Source organism: Neoarius graeffei, chromosome 2, assembly GCF_027579695.1.
Source record: "Neoarius graeffei isolate fNeoGra1 chromosome 2, fNeoGra1.pri, whole genome shotgun sequence".
NCBI classification, from domain to species: Eukaryota; Metazoa; Chordata; class Actinopteri; order Siluriformes; family Ariidae; genus Neoarius; species Neoarius graeffei.
Window position 1 is genome coordinate 101,261,776 of NC_083570.1, and position 19,688 is coordinate 101,281,463.

The 19,688-nt window shown below is 42.0% G+C and overlaps 1 protein-coding gene across 5 annotated transcripts in view; it reads left to right on the forward strand.

Moving 5' to 3' along the window:
• LOC132882072 (probable C-mannosyltransferase DPY19L4) overlaps window positions 1-19,688 on the forward strand; it is a 91,148-nt gene that overhangs the window by 22,275 nt on the left and 49,185 nt on the right. For all 5 annotated transcript variants that reach the window (XM_060915296.1, XM_060915299.1, XM_060915298.1 and 2 more), the window contains 3 exons: window positions 6,769-6,890; window positions 7,099-7,244; window positions 11,227-11,350. In XM_060915296.1, the coding sequence (XP_060771279.1) occupies window positions 6,769-6,890; window positions 7,099-7,244; window positions 11,227-11,350 (392 nt within the window). The remainder of the gene's footprint in view (window positions 1-6,768; window positions 6,891-7,098; window positions 7,245-11,226; window positions 11,351-19,688) is intronic.

Here is a 19,688-nt window from a genome sequence, read left to right on the forward strand (position 1 = left end):
GTGGTTTGGTTTTATTTTTCAGATAATTTAAAAAAAAAATCAACAATTTTCTCCCCCCAAAACCAGCATGTCCCAGTTCACTTTAGTCACCTGTATTCACGCCGAATGGCCCTAAAAAAGCACCAATTTCCAAAATTTTCCTATCCCCAGCTGGATTGGACTCGCTACGCGCCCTGTGGGCGCTCTGCTCGTATGCATGTGTCACTGCACATTGATTTCACAAAAGGTTGGCATCTCTGCGGTGGAGAGCAAAAGTTTGACACCCCCACCCCCAATTCAAGGAAATCCAAAACAAACAGCAGGAGACCTGGAAAGGTTTCTGGAGGCGAATGATCTGAGCTCACATCCTGCATTATTTCACTGTTAATGTCTTATTATAGTGATGATAAAGGAGTGTGAAACTGAACTCGCATGAATTGTCTTGTTGGGTTTCATCACTTCATAATAAGGGCGTACTAACTTTTTCACTTCGTGAAAGCGGGGGGGGGGAGAGAGATACAGAAAGACAGACAGATGTAGAGAGCAGGGCTTTGAACCGGTTCAAGGAACGAAAACAAAAACCAGGAACTTTTTCTATTTCACATGGAACAGAAATGAAACCAGAAACTTTATTATTTTTTATGTTCTGGAACAGAAACGCTTATTAAAAATAATGGTAACCGGTTAATACCGGTTTTTATTTTGTTCCTCAAAGTTTCCGTAGCCTACAAATAAAAAAAGTCATTCTTCTCCTGCGCAAGTTTCTATGACCTGCTGGGGTTCACTTCCTGTGTGACTTTCGCTGACTGAATGGAGAGAGCGGGAGGGTGGACTACTATCACGTCTCCACATCTTAAATAAGAGCTAAATATTGCAGTCTATCGTTATTCAAACACGATATCAATATATTTGTCCACGTTAATGAGAGGCTCGTGAACATTAAATGACGTTAACCTCTGTTAGCCTATCAGTGCATAGTGCCTGACTAGCCTTTGGTAACACACTAAACGAATTATCTTTCATTTTTGGCACTTTTTCTGTTTGTGTAGATGGGAAGACATACTGAGAATCCAAATCGCCAACATTTGAAATAATAATTGTTTTGAATTATTTCTTGTCTTATTTAATGAAGGTTGTAATAGAATTAGCCTACATTTGGTTTAAGCTGGATGAGACAGAGACATAATTTTATAGCCATTTGTTAAACAGCTGACAGGGAACGTAATTAACCGTTCCGGGAACGAAATTTTTTTGTTCTAACCGGTTCGGGAACGTCTATTTAATGGTGGAACCCAAAACCGGAAACGTTAAAATTCCGTTTCTGTTCGGAATGAACCAACAGGAAAAAATTCTGGTTCAAAGCCCTGGTAGAGAGAGATGGAAAGTGAGACAGGGAGAAAGACTGAGAGATTCAAACAGGAAGAAACAACAGGGACAGAGAGACAGACAGACAGTAAGAGAGCAGTGGAGGGAGCACCAGAGGAGAAAGACAGATGTGAAGAGAGAGAGACATTGAGACCCAGGGAGGTTGTGAGCCAAACAAAGAGAGATGGACATTGAGACACGGGGGGAGTGAGACACGAAGCAAGATGGACAGTGAGACACGAAGAGAGATGGACATTCAGTGCGTTTACATGCACATCCAAATTGAGCTACTGTCGGTAATCGAGCTAAGGGTCCCAGCAGGGGTGCCAGAGAAATCCAATCCTACATGCACACAAGGAAATCGAGCTATTGTGTAGGGGTGTGCAAAAATATCGATACGGCGATATATCGCGATACTTTGTCTTCCGATTCAATATCGATACTCAAAATTTGAATATCGATATTTTTTCAAATAATAAATCATGTTTCAGACGGGTTGTAAATCCAGTACGACTTCCGCACCTCCGCTCCGCGAGGTGTCGCTGTGCCGCTCCCTCACTGCAAGGCACTCTTCATCTTCTCTTTTTTCCCTGGCGGTTGCAGTGAGGAAAAAAAAAAAAACAAGCAAGCGTGGCTGTTAACGTAAACCTAGAGACGCCGCCGAACTTTAAGGCAGATGTTTGGAGGCACTTTGGATTCCAAAGGAAAGGAGAAAAAAACAGTGAGCCGGACAAAGAGTACGCACTCTGCAAAACCTGTTTCGCTCCAATTAGATATTCAGGTAACACAACAAACTTGCGAACTTACTTAGCACGACACCGCCCCGACATATTAGCTCAGCCGGAGCCACCGAAACCCGACCCGAAGCAAACTACACTGGACAGCGCCAAAGTCCTCCCGTCTACTTCAGTGATGTGTGACTTACTGTAACTGTGAACTTAATTTTGTCATTTAAGACCAAAGGCAAGAAGCTGCACTTTATCTTGCATTTTCAATTTTAGTGTGTGTGAGACACTGCATTTTATTTTGAGTATTTAAGTTCAGAAGAAACGTGATTCACTGAGGTTTCAGTTCAGTTTCAGTGTGTGGACACTGACCCACACTGCGCTTTGTTTCATCATTGTGCTCAGGGAGACTAAGATGCCCACTGCACTTTTCAATGTGTTCCAGACAGCGTGTTGTTCCTGCAAAATAAGCACAAGTTAAATGTTCTCAGGTATATGTTCTCAAGTTTACAAAGAACAAATTGATATTAGTGTTAGCACTGAAATGTATGTGCAGTCTGCAGTGCAAGTTTTAAGTTTTCATAAAACAATTTGATTCTGCTTGTTAAGCAGCACTGATGTGTCCATGCTTACAGAAAAGTTGAGAATACTAGCACAGGAATGGGAATTTTCTGTATGTTGTAGTGAAGCAACTCTTGGTTTTGCCAGCAGTGGAATAGAGACAAATATATGTCTGGCAAGAGTGTGTAGTTATGTATGTGAAATGTAATTTTACAGTGGTCAATAAATTCTGATTTTCTTCAGTGACACAGATATCGTGATGTGGTTGAAATTTCTTGCAATATATTGATTATCGCAGAATCACTGTACCGTGATATCGTTATCGTGGGCAAAATATTGCCATAGTATCGTATCGTGAGGTATCTGGTGATACCCAGCCCTACTCTTGTGTGAGGTACATTGTGCACCCGAGCCACAGGTGGCGCTACACGCCCCATCGTGTTGGTACACTTCCGGTTGTCGTCATGAAGAAGAGCTATTCAAGCGTATAAACAAAAGTTATCAGTTCCGTGTTCACAAGAAGAACGACGACGAGGACAGCAACATCGAGAGAGAGAAGATGGACAACAACAAAGCAGCTCAGCACTTGCTGAACATTCTGTACACCATCGCGTTGTACTTGAACTATATGCGAAATCGTCACTCGTCACTTCCAGAAGGGGCAGTGCTGAAGTAAGTAGCTCGACTACGTAGCTCGATAGGGTTTACATGCACTAAGTAGCTCGGCTACAATCGCATAATCTAGGTCGCGTAGCTCGATTACGAGAAATCCAGTTCGGTTCGATTTCAGCCGAGCTAAGGTGTTTCCATGGCATTTAGAACTTCGATTTCAGTCGAGCTACGGCAGAAATTCGATTTTCTCTATGTGCATGTAAACGCACTGAGTGACACACGGAGATTGTGAGACACGGGGAGAGAGATGGACAGTGAGACACGGGGAGACTGTCAGATACATGACAGATAACTTGTGTTAAGCTTTCACAGGTTTCTGATTTTAATATACTATTCAGTGGTCGCCCTGTTAAACGTGCATTTGAATTCAAATATTTGGGAATTATTTTTGATGAATGCCTTTCATGGAATTCCCATATCCAGTATATATTATCTAAGGCTGGCAAAAGGCTGGGTATGCTAGGGCACATAAGGAATAATTTAACGTTACACTGTGCGAATATTATGTATACATCTTTCATTCGCCCTGTTCTTGAATACTGTGATAATGTATGGGGGTGCTGTGGTATCGGAAATTCTACATCTCTAGAAAGATTTCAGCGGCGTGCTGCAAGGATAGTTACTAGAATAGGCGAGAGTGATGGGGCCTTAGATGCAGTTCATTGGTCCACCCTACAAAGTAGGCGTGACGACCACGTATTCAAACTTGTTAAGAAATGTATTAATGGGAGTTGCCCGGAATTTTTTAGAAATTATTTTACTTTTAATAATGCCATACGCAACAGGTTCACTAGACAAAGCAATATGTTACATTTACCAAGGGTAAGAACCGAGCTGGCTAAGAAATCATTTTATTATCATGGATGTATAATTTTTAATAGATTACAATTACAGTTGATGATTATTTGACCTTTCCCGGATTCGCTTGGATGCTCGCGGAGCGGTGGTCACGGGTCGAGGTCGGCTTTGATGGGTGGTTGGTTTGGTCTCGGCTTTTGGCCTTTGTTTCGTGGGCGTCCGGGCGAATTCGGGACGGGTCTGTTCCAATATAATTATACTTTTATATATTTAATAATCCTTTTATATTTTAGCTTTTTTGTACTTATTGTTAGATTGAATATTGAATATATATTGTAAATAATGTAGTCAAATTTTATTATAATTGTTTTTTTTTTTTTTGGTTTTTGTTTGTTGTAAGATGTATATTGCCGCTTTTCCACTACCAACGCGGCTGAGTTGGGATGAGCTGTGCGGTGCTGAGTCGGGCTGAGTCGAGCTGAGTGGGGCTGTTGGAGTTGCATTTCGACTACAACTGCGCTGAACCGTGCTGGCTGGAAGTGGGTGGACACATTGGGTGGAGTTAGCGAAAGTGGGTGGACGTCACGTGATGTCGTTAAGCGGCGCAAACAGCGACATCAGTGATCTTTTAAGCGGTAGTCTCACGACCCGGATAGTAAACAATAAACATGGAGGACATGGAGTCGTTAGTGTTGCTGGTCTTGGTGCTGTGGCTTGTTGTCACCGACAACGCGGACAGATACTGGCAAGAGCGTATAGATGAGGCGAGGCGCATAAGGCTTCTGAAATTCTCGTAATTCGTAATTCTTCTTCTTCCGGGTTTACGGTGTTTACAGATCCCAGCGTGCTCGCGGGGCGTGTGTGGGCATGTGAGGACACTCCTCCTCACCAATCAGTGCACAGGGGAGTGTCTGCTCACGCCCCCAGCCTCACTCGGCTCGGTTTGGCTCGCTTCAGCCCCACTCCAAAACCGTGCGAGTTTTGGGGGCTAAGCAGGGCTGAAGCGAGCCGAGTCGTGCTGTTCTGAGGTAGTCGAAACACGAGCCGTGTCGGGCTGAAGTGAGCTGAAGTGAGCTGAAAAAGGGTAGTGGAAAAGGGCCATATGTGTGTATAACAGGGCTCCTTTTGATAGCAGAGGCATTTTGCCACTGATTGGACTACCCTGTTGTTTAAATAAAGGTTCCAAAAAAAAAATGGAGATGGACAGTGAGACACGGACAGTGAGACATGGGAAGATCGTGAGATACACAAAGGGAGATGGACAGTGAGACATAGGGATGGTGAGACACGGGGGGAGAGAGATGGACAGTGAGACATGGGGAGAGAGGCATGAAGAGAGATAGATAGTGAGACATGGGGAGTGAGTGAGACACAAAGAGATGGAGATTGAGACATGATATGAGCTGAGTCGTGCCGTTCTGAGGTAGTCGAAACACGAGCCGTGTTGAGCTGAAGCGAGCTGAAAAAGGGTCGTGGAAAAGGGCCATATGTGTGTATAACAGGGCTCCTTTTGATAGCAGAGGCATTTTGCCACTGATTGGACTACCCTGTTGTTTAAATAAAGGTTCCAAAAAAAAAATGGAGATGGACAGTGAGACACAGGGACAGTGAGACATGGGAAGATCGTGAGATACACAAAGGGAGATGGACAGTGAGACATAGGGATGGTGAGACACGGGGGGAGAGAGATGGACAGTGAGACATGGGGAGAGAGGCATGAAGAGAGATAGACAGTGAGACATGGGGAGTGAGTGAGACACAAAGAGATGGAGATTGAGACATGGGGAGAGTGAGACATGAAGAGAGATGGACCTTGAGATGGGGAGATTGTGAGACACATGAAGAAAGAGGGACAGTGAGACATGGGGAGAGAGACATGAAGAGAGATGGACATTGAAACACGGGGAGATTGTGAGATACATGGGGAGAGAGTGAGACACGAAGAGAGATGGATATTGAGACATGAAGAGAAATGGACCTGGAGACACGGGGAGATTGTGAGACATGGGGATAGAGAGGGACAGTGAGACACGGGGAGAGAGATGGACAGTGAAACATGGGGAGATTGTGAGCTACATGAAGAAAGATTGACAGTGAGGCACGAGGAAAGAGATGGACAATGAGACACGGGGAGAGAGTGAGACACAAAGAGAGATGGACATTGAGACACGGGGAGATCGTGAGATACACGAAGTGAAATGGACAGTGAGACATGGGGAGAGAGATGGGCAGTGAGACGGAGAGAGTGAGACACGCGAAGAAAGATGGACAGTGAGACACTGGGAGAAACTGAGAGAAACAAACGGACCAAATCAGAGAGATGGACATAGAGAAAGAAAGAAACAAACAGGAGGGGAGAGAGAATGAGTGCAGGAGAGACTAGGAGTCTATGGAATGAAGGATGGAGAGTGTGATACAGGGGCAAGTGAGACATGGGGAAAGAAATACAAAGGGGGAAAGATACTGAGAGGTGAACACAACAAATGGGGGGAGAGAGAGAGAGATGGGGAAAGAAACACAGTGTGACCAATAGACAGATTCTGAAAGAGACAGACAGGCAGAGAGTGAGACGGAGAATGTGACCGACAGACAGAGCAGCATACTGTTCTAAATTAAAGTGTCTGACCTTGCTCTCTCTGTGTGTGTGTGTGTGTGTGTGTGTGTACAGGTGTGTATGAGCTGATGCAGGATAACAGGACATTATCTGGTCAGACCATTAATGCAGTGGACCAGCTGTCTCTCTACCCCGAGCTCCTCAGCAGCCTGCTGTACAAACTGAGTGGCAGTCAGGTGAGATCAGACGGAGATCAGACATTCCCCAACCTGAATTCTGTCTCTAATTAAACATAGCATTATATAGCTTGGTTTCCTGTTTGACTTTTGAATTTGTGCATGAATAATCATGAATGGAAGTGATTTACACAAAAATATGTGTGTGAGAGAGCAAGAGACATGGAGGGATGTGCTCTGACTTTCTCTGTGTGTGTGTGCGCCGCAGGAATCCATAGAACCGGTTTATTTCTACATCGGCGTGGTGTTTGCGCTGCAGGCCATCTACGTGACGGCTCTGTTTATCTGCAGCTGGGTGATGAGCGGCACGTGGGTGGCTGGGATGCTGACAGTGGCCTGGTTCATCATTAACAGGTCAGACTGGCACAGGAAACGCATCAACTAACCCAAACTCTGCTCTGTCATGCTGCTGACTCGATTCTGATTCAAGTGAAAATGTCAGTAATGATGACGATGATCTGGATTAAAACTCATCCCCGGGTCCATGCTTTTTCATCACCTTGATCTGACCGAGGTTATTTATTTATTTATTTATTTAATAAATAGAGTTCGTTTCCAGAAGCAGTGGCTCAGTCGTTAAACATCAGAACAATGACTTTTCAGAGTCATGAGGCCTTTGTGCAATTTAGGGAAAATTTAAAAACTGCTGACGTTTCAGACACGGTGGGAACTGTGCCAAGCACACCCTGTACAGAGGGAAGAAGAGGTCAAAACAGTGACAAGTTTAAAGAAAAACAGGGATTAAACATAAATGGAAAAGACACATTAAAGTTATCAGTTTAAGGTCACTCGAAACACTTGTTTTGGTAATAAATGGTTAAATAAACAAAATGGTATCAAGTTACAAAACCGAACCTCAAAAATAGGAGTGAAACATATAAATAATAAAAGACGCATTAAAGGAGAACTGAAGGCAAATTTTTTATGATCAAAATTCTATCTCATTTTATTAAATATCGGAATGCATTTTTGATCGCTATTTTGTCGCTGCTATAGCAAGTTATGAGTGTGTGAAATATGCTCTGTAATATATCGGTCCATATGTCAAAGCAACGGCCGTAAACGAGATTCGTTGAGACCTGTGCGAGACATCGTAGGACGGAAGTAAAACGTACAGCGGAAATCAAAGCGACTGACATCTGCCAACGGTGTCAAAAGACGCGCGCGCCCTCTTTCGAATGCTGACGTAATCAAGCCGGAAGTTTTGTTTGTTTTGATAGCAATCAGGAAAGTTTGAAAAAAGGATGCAGTATTCGACAATTAAACTCGTTTTTGTGTAATACTTCGTTTGGAAAACAGTTTTCAAAATGGCCGCACTGACACCTGGCTGACACTTCACGTTTCAAAGTCTCGCACAAGTCTCATGAAGATCGTGCAGATAAGCAACACCTGCCGTGGACCAAACGAACTAAATTCAACACGGCTAAAAACCGAATAGGCCGATAAGTCTAATATTTAATTGCAATTACAGTGGTGCTTGAAAGTTTGTGAACCCTTTAGAATTTTCTATATTTCTGCATAAATATGACCTAAAACATCATCAGATTTTCACACAAGTCCTAAAAGTAGATAAAGAGAACCCAGTTAAACAAATGAGACAAAAATATTATACTCGGCCATTGATTTATTGAGGAAAATGATCCAATATTACATATCTGTGAGTGGCAAAAGTATGTGAACCTCTAGGATTAGCAGTTCATTTGAAGGTGAAATTAGAGTCAGGTGTTTTCAATCAATGGGATGACAATCAGGTGTGAGTGGGCACCCTGTTTTATTTAAAGAACAGGGATCTATCAAAGTCTGATCTTCACAACACATGTTTGTGGAAGTCTATCATGCCACGAACAAAGGAGATTTCTGAGGACCTCAGAAAAAGCATTGTTGATGCTCATCAGGCTGGAAAAGGTTACAAAACCATCTCTAAAGAGTTTGGACTCCACCAATCCACAGTCAGACAGATTGTGTACAAATGGAGGAAATTCAAGACCATTGTTACCCTCCCCAGGAGTGGTCAACCAGCAAAGATCACTCCAAGAGCAAGGTGTGTAATAGTCGGCGAGGTCACAAAGGACCCCAGGGTAACTTCTAAGCAACTGAAGGCCTCTCTCACATTGGCTAATGTTCATGAGTCCACCATCAGGAGAACAGTGAACAACAATGGTGTGCATGGCAGGGTTGCAAGGAGAAAGCCACTACTCTCCAAAAAGAACATTACTGCTCATCTGCAGTTTGCTAAAGATCATGTGGACAAGGCAGAAGACTATTGGGAAAATGTTTTGTGGATGGATGAGACCAAAATAGAACTTTTTGGTTTAAATGAGGAGTGTTATGTTTGGAGAAAGGAAAACACTGCATTCCAGCATAAGAACCTTATCCCATCTGTGAAACATGGTGGTGGTAGCATCATGGTTTGGACCTGTTTTGCTGCATCTGGGCCAGGACGGCTTGCCATTATTGATGGAACAATGAATTCTGAATTCTAAAGGAAAATGTCAGGACATCTGTCCATGAACTGAGTCTCAAGAGAAGGTGGGTCATGCAGCAAGACAACGACCCTAAGCACACAAGTCGTTCTACCAAAGAATGGTTAAAGAAGAATAAAGTTAATGTTTTGGAATGGCCATGTCAAAGTCCTGACCTTAGTCCAATTGAAATGTTGTGGAAGGACCTGAAGTGAGCAGTTCATGTGAGGAAACCCACCAACATCCCAGAGTTGAAGCTGTTCTGTACGGAGGAATGGGCTAAAATTCCTCCAAGCCGGTGTGCAGGACTGATCAACAGTTACCGGAAACGTTTAGTTGCAGTTATTGCTGCACAAGGGGGTCACACCAGATACTGAAAGCAAAGGTTCACATACTTTTGCCACTCACAGATATATAATATTGGATCATTTTCCTCAATAAATAAATGACCAAGTATAATATTTTTGTCTCATTTGCTTAACTGGGTTCTCTTTATCTACTTTTAGGACTTGTGTGAAAATCTGATGATGTTTTACGTCATATTTGTGCAGAAATATAGAAAATTCTAAAGAGTTCACAAACTTTCAAGCACCACTGTAGCTGCCAGTACAAGTCACGATATAAGGTTACTAAAACCGAAAACGTAATTGAATAACACATTAATTAAGAAATAAAGCAAGTTTAAAAATGACTTCAGTCCCCCTTTAAACGTGGGATCAGCCATTTTAGCTCAGAACAATTTTTTGTAATTTTTGCTAAAAAAAAAAAGCAAGAAAATGTCAGCTCAGAGTACAATATAGATTATGAAATTATATAATTATAATCAATCATCAGGGAACAAACAATTAATTCACGGTGAAATTCTGGTCCCTGACGAGCCCCAAACAATGACGCATCCAACCAACCAACTGATCAATTAAATCATTGTTTTTCCCATCACGTGTCAGTCATGTTGCTTGCTAGTTCTAAGCTCAGTCTCGTCTCGTTTGTATTTGTTTTGGGGGTGTGGCTTGGGAGGAACACTGATGGGCGGGCCTTGAGTTGTTGGATTTTGTTTGGTTGTTTTTGGAGTTTCATTATCTCATATGGCCATAAGGCCGATGATCCGTTGCCATGGCGTGGCGTCTGTCCATTGTCCACAATTCAGCTAAATCGTATCTCCTCCGTCAGTTCTCCACGGATTTCCGTTCCGATGTTTTGTTTGAAAGAACTCATCACTCCGCACAAAACTTGCTGGTTGTTTTTTCAGATATTTTGCTAATGCGTTAGTAATTAAGCCAAATTAATGAATTTTCCAGGCCTCTTACTAGAATTGTCTCATTTCTCATCTGATTTGAGTTCTGATTGATGTTTTGGGTAGATCTTTTCTTAAGGAATGAAACTTGGTCGTTTGTTTGTTGATTTTTGTGGTTACTGCTTCATCGAGGCGAAGCGAGGGAGTAGCCACTGTCATGGTGTTGTAAGAATGAGTGTAACAATAGCGAAACTTCGTAACCAATCGGCACTTATCCTGATCAAGTTTGATTACCCGTTCTACTTCTTGATAAACTTCGGAACCAACCAGAAACGAAATAAGAGAAACCTCGTAGTATTGGAAGATAATCGGCAGATAAAAAGATCAACGAAATTCACCTCATGGTTCGCCAAGGCTACTGATTCGATATCAAGGAAGAGGTGTTTATTTTAAGAAAATTGACCTCTTGATTTATCACAGCTTTTCTTTGGTCTTTCTTTGGTCCAGCTCAATGTATTAGGAATGAGCATCATCGTCACGTGATTGGTTGATTTTAAGGCCAGTATGTTCTGTAACTTTGATGTGAGCTATTGGCTCGTCACTGACCGTCCTGTTTTCTCTGGTTGGCTCTCCGTTTCAGGCCCGACACGACAAAAGTGGACTACGCCATTCCTTTGAGAGATAACTGGGCTCTCCCTTACTTCTCCTGCCAAGTAGCTGCTTTAACTGGCTTCCTGAGCAACAACATCAGCTCTACAGCCGAGGTGTGAATACATCAGCACAGAATCAATACAGACACCACTGAGAGAGAACATTTAGTATTTCATTATTTCCTGCTGGCTTGAATAAAATGTTGGGGAATATTATGTACTTGACTGAGTGGGAGGGCCGGATAGGAAAATATTTTCCCGTCTGGTCCTCCCACTCAGTCAATAAGCATTTTATCATATTTTTTTTTTTTAACTAACATACACAGTAGAAAACAATGAACAACAGTGTACGAAAAACGACTCAACTGAGCACCGTGAAAGTGAATTTTATCATCCAGACAATTTCTCAGACACGGACCAAATCGAACAAGCTAAAATTGTCGAAGAAAATACAAAAAGTTTAGCCTAGTAAACTAGACCCACCCGCCTAGCGGCCAAAAATATTTAGCCTCGCACCATATAAACAAAAACACCCCGGGCACCAAATCGTGCCCGCCAATCACAACACAAGGTTTTTGTTTGGATTCTTTGGGCGGGCTTTTGCAGGAGTGACGACAAAGCTGCGCGACACTGGAGAAAGCACAGCAGGAAAGATGGCTACCGCTAGTGAACAGCGCGCGTTTGACTCCGCTTTGGAATCAGTTTTAGAAGAATTAGACTTGGAGTTTTCGTTGAAACATGAGCAGGAAGAGGCTCTCCGCTCATTCCTTTTCAAGAAGGACGTTTTCGCTGTTTTGCCGACCGGCTATGGCAAAAGTCTGATCTACCAGCTGGCTCCGCTCGTAGCCAAAAGGATGGGCTAGTTTGTGTAGAACGAAGAATTAATAAACAGCTTTGAAACATTACTTTTTGATTGTTTCTTATTTTCCCGTTATTTTAAATTTAAGGGAAATTATTTCACCAAACACCACTAAATAAAAACTCTCAAAAACAGTTTAAGCAAACCCTTGAAAAACACTTGAAAAAAATAAGTGTATGTTAAGTATGTGGTACAGACTCCAAACTTGTGGTCATTATCTCCAAACTTCTTAATATCTAGAACCTGTTTATTAATTAATACGCATTTTGAAAAATTATTTCAAGGCCTCCCCGACTGCTTTCTGTCGCTCTGACTACGTCACAGTCACTGTTGCGCTGATTGGTCAGAGCGTTGGCCTGTACGCACAGAGACAGTTTGAAAGACAGCGGGTTGTTCCTCCTACACCCTTCGGAAATGTCTACGGATCGAGGCCAGACTAAATATTCACATTTAGTCTGGCTTGCCAGGCTACAAAAAGTTACTTTCGAGTGAAGAAATCCACTTGTCCTTTATACAAGAACAAGAAAACACCGTAAAAAAAATTAACTGGGGGGGGTGTTGCTGAGCAAGCATGGAGTAAGACGTGCATTTGTAGCTCTGCGGGAAAACTACTCGGTTAAATTATTATTTCCAGAGGTAATCTCTTTAAACAGTAACTTAAACAAGGGCATTTTGCAACTGCTAAGACGAACGAGATGTCGACCAGACCTAACAAAACACGACAAACGACCATATCTACGTCGAAGCCTTCTACGACGGGCCAGACCAAAAACGTGGAGGAAGACAGCTCTTTAGCTATGCCTTTCGATTTCGACGGATTTAAACATGAATTACGCAAGGATCTAGTCGATGCTATGAAAAAGGAGGTCCGATCTGTACTGGAGAGCAAACTGGGATTTTTTTAAATCAGAAGTTCTGGCTCTGAAATCAGGTTTGGAAGAATTCAAAAACATGATCAACTCTGACATCGCCGAGTTACGCAGCACTCTAACTAGTGCAGAGCAAAGCCTGTCCACATGTAGTGACGATGTAACTACATTAGGCCATCCTTAAAAAAAAAATCCGTTTCCTGTCCACCGGATGAGCAAAAAAATTTTCAGTCAGGAGGGAGGGATTTTTTTTTTTTTTTTTACTATATGGATGGATAAGAAATCGCAATGCTGTGTTTTCTTTTTCTTTCAGTACTTTTTTTATTACAAAAGCAGACACATTTAATAAAATATGACGGTTTAATCAAGGGTCATTCCACGCCAAACGTCCGAATGCTCCCGCTCGACCATCTCAGATTTACCTGAAAAAATTCCACGAGGTTCACACACTTCCCAATAGGAAAAGTCCCAAATTTCAGCTCCCAACTCATTATAGTTTTGTCATAAAAAAATATTTAGGCAGCTAACCCCAGACACGTTTTCAGCAGAGTTTTCTAGGGAGCCACTTTCACATTGCTGTATCTAGAAAACTATTTGAGCTAGATCTTTCAAATTTCCAAGGGCTAATATCTGGCTAAAGTACTCGTAGTATATGGAGTTTTACACATGTGCTTTTGGTTTATCATAGCGTTCTGGCAGCTTGAATTTGCTCAAAAATTCAACTCTTCAAATCTGGCAGCATATTTGAAGGACTGTTGAAAGTGTAATATTAAAGATAGAGGCTTGATATTGCACATGCACCTTCCCACACATGCTGTGTACTTTGTATTCAAAAACTGTCCCTCTGTGAAGCATGGTCTAGAAGATATTAAGGTTTAAAAATTGGAAAAAATAATTTGGTGCCATTTTTGGCATGGTATAGCAAAAAAATGATAGGTCCCACCAACATAAAATTGGCTGTTTTTGAAAGATTAGATGTATGTTTCTAACATATCCAAAAATTGTGATGGTGTTTTGCCTTAATGTTGCAAAATGATTTTTTGGAAATGAGGTGTTTGCATATATACACAGCATTCATGGCCTATGAAGGCACTTCCAGATGCTAAGAACACGCCATGAATTTATTTTGCACAGCTTAAACTTAATAAAATGCTTCATTTGATTCATGGTAAAGTACACTAGAAGGATAGCCTATATGCCGTTTTTAGGTATTGCAATATTGGAACTCCAATATTGGTGAAAACTGAAACTTGTCACAAACCATTACATATCTGTTGTACCATGATTTAAAAGAAAAAAAAAAACTGTATGCATTGGCAACTTAGGGAAAGCTATTGTAAATTATCTGAACTCTTGAATGAATCTTTCAGATGCTTCGATGTCACATTCCTGAATTGTATATAGACGTCCAGTTGTAGTTCTAGGAGCATCTATTTTAGAGATGATGTGTTGCACAGGTACCCAGCACAAATCTTCTCTCATTGGCCAGAAGAAACTTTTTGCTGGGCCATGTGGATGCATAAATTGTATCTGAACATCTTGCTGATCTTCAGATGTCTCTCTGATGCTTCCAACCCACCAGTGATGGTCATAAACACAGGTTATATATTGGCCAGGTGTCATGTCACTGATCTGGAGGCCATGTGAAAACTCTTCTTCAATATGTTCTCTCTCATAGTTGACCAAAAATCCAGCAATTCCAGACACTCTGCTGACCTCAATTGTTGTGGCATTGACTGGCTTGAAACAGTGATTATCTCTAGTACCTGGCACCGTGAATGCCTTTGCGAATCTGCTTTCCAGCTTGTCAGCCATGGACTTTACACTTTCTTTGCTTATCCACATAAATTTCACCCCTAGGATGTTTTTTTCCACCCATTTGAAGAGGTCTTCAGGGGTTAGGATGTGGTTTGTATCAGTGGCCTGCAGACTCGCTCTTGCAGCCTCTCGCTTTACTGTGCCACCTATTCCATCACATGGTGACTTACCGTGTGATGTTCCAAAGAAGTTCCATTCCGCAGAAACACCGAAGTCTGATGAGTGATAAAGCAGATTGATAAAGCTTTTGCGGTTTTTATAATGAGCAGCAGCTCCATCACTGAAATAGTGAATGGTCTTCAAAGTGGGCAGCAACTACTTCACTTCGGGTATAACACTGCACAGAAAAGTGTACACAGCTTCTGTATCATGCTTAAGACAATCACTCACTATGCACATACTTGAACATTTAAGCTGGTCATCCTCCGTGTAGTAGATCACAAAAGGATGCAGGGTACACTGGGAGTTATCCCAGTGGTAACCCTGGGCGGCGTCTTGAACAATAAAAGAGTAATTCTCAGCAAAGTCAGGAAGTATGATGCATTCATCTGAGTGCAGTTCTTCCTTCAGTTGGCATAAACGATGACTTTGATGCTTTGCAATAAAGTGATGAACCGACAGTTTTACTTTTTCCATGAGCAAATCCAGGTAGTCTTCTGTTGAGATGGTGTAGTCCAAAAGAGTTGTTCTGTCAGTTGTCACCCACTGCTTGAAGCTAATGTTGTCTACATCATCACTTACTTTGTCATTCAAAAAGTGTTCTAGATTTGTGGATCCTGGGCACTCTTCACACCTGTGTAACATGCATTCCATGTTCTGTGTGGAACACACAAGATGGTTCAGGAGATCTGTGTGGGTGATTTTCTCTGCTTGGTTTTCAGTTGGGAAAGCAGAAAGCATTAGCTTCACATTCTGGTGGTACACACAAACAGAATGTGTCCCTCTAGCACCTACAGTTATGCACTCCTTGGGACGGAGTGAGCAAAATTTGGAGATTCCTATCTTCAGGTCAGGGTTTGATTGCTTGAATAGCTGGAAGGCTTCATTCAGATTCATTACAATTAATCTTTTTTGCTTGTGTACTCTCTTGTCTCCTTCTTTGACACTCTTAAAATCTTTTTTACCAGGCAGTGGTCTAGAAATATCATCCTGGTGAAAAAAATGTAATAACTTTGTTTACAGTGTCTGTACTCAGTGGTCTTCCTATTGAGGGTGTGATGACAGGCAAAATACCATGTTCTAAGCGCAGATCTCTTGCTCGTCTGACTAGACGCTCACTAACACCAAATTCATCAATGGTCTTTGCAATACTCCAGCTTTGTGGTACCAAAGTTAATAACTTGATCTGCTCCTGCTTTCCAGTCGTGATTGATAACTTTTGCTTCAAAGCTGTGACAAGATAGCCAACATCACTCACATCAGCAGATGATGTGGTCATCATAGGAGCAGCCCATGACGTTGAAGGGACTGCAGCACACCAATGTAGCATTTCCTTGGTCTTGTGGCCAACTTCTTCAACCTTTCTCTTAATGTACGCTTCCTTATCCCTGGGACTGACTCGTGAGATTTTACATGGGGAAAGTCCAATAGCAGTGAAGCACTTATCCAATTGGTCTTTTATGTCTTCCTGTTGTACATAGTCAACATGATCATGATCATGATCAACATGCTCTTGCAATGGAACTTTGACTGACACTTTATACATATGCTTCTTGCACTGCATGCATACTTTCATTCCAGCCTTTACAGATGTCTTTCCAATGGCCTCTGCTTGGGACAGAGAGATGATGCGAAGATTTTTTTTCATAGGTCTTGCATGTAAGCCATATGGGTTGCTGCAGTTTTTTTGTAGAGAAGAGTAACAATCCAGGTTTATTTTCTTATGGTACAAACATATAGTTGCATCAGGTGGTACATCATCCTGCAGACTACACCTGTGCTTCAGGAGCATTTGGTCATCTTTTGACAGAGAAGTGATGGATACCAGTTGTCTTGGTCTGAAACAATAGAAGCATAACATGTCAAAATGATGGTCAATCAGCAAAGTTGCAAGAAAAGTATTAATGTAAAGTAAGTATTAAAGTAGTTAGACTTACATTGCATAACTCTTGGTGTAATCCAACCTATGGCAGTCTTCAGCACATCCCAACACAGCTCCAATAAAACATGGAGCCAAAGATGCCATCTTGAAAACTGTGAGCCTGCTCATTCTAGTCATTTAAATAGTCAATCTGATTGCAAGTGGCTCGTTCTAAATACAGGTGTGAACATTTACTAGAGTGCCTTGGAATCTGATTGATGTGGGGATGGTATGAGACACTTGCATCCACATTATGTTCTGCAGTGTGCATGCTCAATTTGACACATTTCTGTTTCTATACCTAATGATTACATATAAGTTGACCTTCAAATATAGTTTATCATGAATCAAATGAAGCATTTTATTGAGTTTAAGCTGTATGTAATGAATTTAAGGCGTTCTCTTAGCATCTGGAAGTGCCTTCATAGACCATGAATGCTGTGTACCGTAAATCCTCTAATATAGGCCGGGGCCTTTATTTCACTCAAGTGCATCTTGGTCCAGGCCATTATTGGAAGGAGGCCAGAATTAGAGGCAGGCCTCTATTTCTATTTGAAGTCTCACGTTCGAGTCAAGTTGATGCTTGGTTGCCTGGTTACCACCAGACCTACCGGTAATCACAATCAGGGGCGCCTGCAGGGTTGAACTGTAAGGTACGCACTAGCGGTGTAATCCCCCCCCCCCCCAAAAAAAAAAAAAAACGCTTGCGTGCTGCAGTTTCTATGAAGAGTCGATCTATAGGCTTATACACAAAACAACGATAGAACTTTAACTTGAAATTGAACAATAGCCTTCCATGAACACAGGCTGATATTTGAACAACGTATGTGAACTACACACGACAATAAACAATAAACTCTTTATAGCCTCAATTAGAATGTAGTGAACTTGCTCAGCACTACCGCACGCACGACTCTGACACACACTGTAGCGCAACGTGGGGTACATAGACTCGCTGAAAAACTCCTCGGGTATTTTTCTGAGTTTACCGAAAATCAGAGTAGAAGGAGCCACCCACCCTCTGTCTGGTTTGAAGCGGTTCTGTAGGACATTGAGCTTTACAGAGTCCGGTGCACATTTTAAGGCATCTGGTTGAAGTTTACCTATGTCTGATAAATCTGATGTTAGTGATAGCGGGCTGACTCGGGGCTCATTAGTAAAGCTATCTGATGGCTCATTTGTCAGCAAGGTGGAGCAACCATCTACTTCTGATCGTAAGGGACATGGGGAGATGTAGGTGTTCTTATATGAAATTCACTGGATGTATGGCTAGTTTCAAACTCAGAGGTAGATGAAGGCAATTCCCTCAAAGGAACTGAGCTCGCATCCAGCTGCAGCGTACTGCTGCTCGGTTGCGGAGGAGTGGAAGCTGCCGGTGCCGTGTTACTAGCTGATACTGGAGAGGACTGGCAAGCAGATGACACCCTGGGATCACTGCTTTTGGACTTTTTCGTAAAAGTCTGAAACAAGCTCGTTTGTTTCAGGGTTCATTTACTCATTTTTGACTCGCTTCTCAATAAATTCTCGCACAAGCTCTGACTACTGACGATTGTCTGTCTCCGTTTCTCAAAACTGGAGAGAATCTCAGTGGTGCAAGAAAAGTATATCTGCATTGACCAATGAGCTTTCTTGGTCATGCACACCCCGCCCACTCCTGAAGCACACAAATGCGCCGGCACACACACGTCTCTCTCTCTCTCTCTCTCTCTCTCTCTCTCTCTCTCTCTCTCTCTCTCTTTCTTTCTCAAATTATGTTGCATTGCCAAAGCATTCAGGTAACAATTATAATTAAAAAAAAATCTCTCTCTCCCCAAGGTACGCCTAGTGCGTACGGCCATACGCCTGGCGGCGCCACTGATCACAATTGTCTTTCAGATCGGAACGATTGTGTAAGGCCACTATGATCTCAGAAACATCGTTGGTTATAGCCCCGGCCTGTATTAGAGTCCGGCCATTATTTACCTCCTCCGACAGCGAGACCGGCCAATATTAGAGTCCCGGCCAGTAATGGAATACAGGCCAGTATTAGAGGATTTACTGTATGTGTGCAAACACCTCATTTTCAAAAAATCATTTTGCAACATTAAGGCAAAACACCATCACAATTTTTGGATATGTTAGAAACATATATCTAATCTTTCAAAAACAGCCAATTTTATGTTGGTGGGACCTATCATTTTTTTGCTATACCATGCCAAAAATGGCACCAAATTATTTTTTCCAATTGTCAAACCTTAATATCTTCTAGACCATGCTTCACAGAGGGACAGTTTTTGAATACAAAGTACACAGCATTTGTGGGAAGGTGCATGTGCAATATCAAGCCTCTGTCTTTAACATTATACTTTCAACAGTCCTTCAAATATGCTGCCAGATTTGAAGAGTTGAATTTTCGAGCAAATTCAAGCCGCCAGAACGCTATGATAAACCAAAAGCACGTGTAAAACTCCATATACTACAAGTACTTTAGCCAGATAGTAGCCCTTGGAAATTTGAAAGACCTAGCTCAAATAGTTTTCTAGATACAGCAATGTGAAAGTGGCTCCCTAGAAAACTCTGCTGAAAACGTGTCTGGGGTTAGCTGCCTAAATATTTTTTTATGACAAAACTATAATGAGTTGGGAGCTGAAATTTGGGACTTTTCCTATTGGGAAGTGTGTGAACCTCGTGGAATTTTTTCAGGTAAATCTGAGATGGTCGAGCGGGAGCATTCGGACGTTTGGCGTGGAATGACCCTCAACTGAAACTTGTACAAAAACTTTAAGTTAGCATTTTAAATGCTGACTGCAACATTTGCAAAACTTTTACAAAGGTACTTAAAATGTT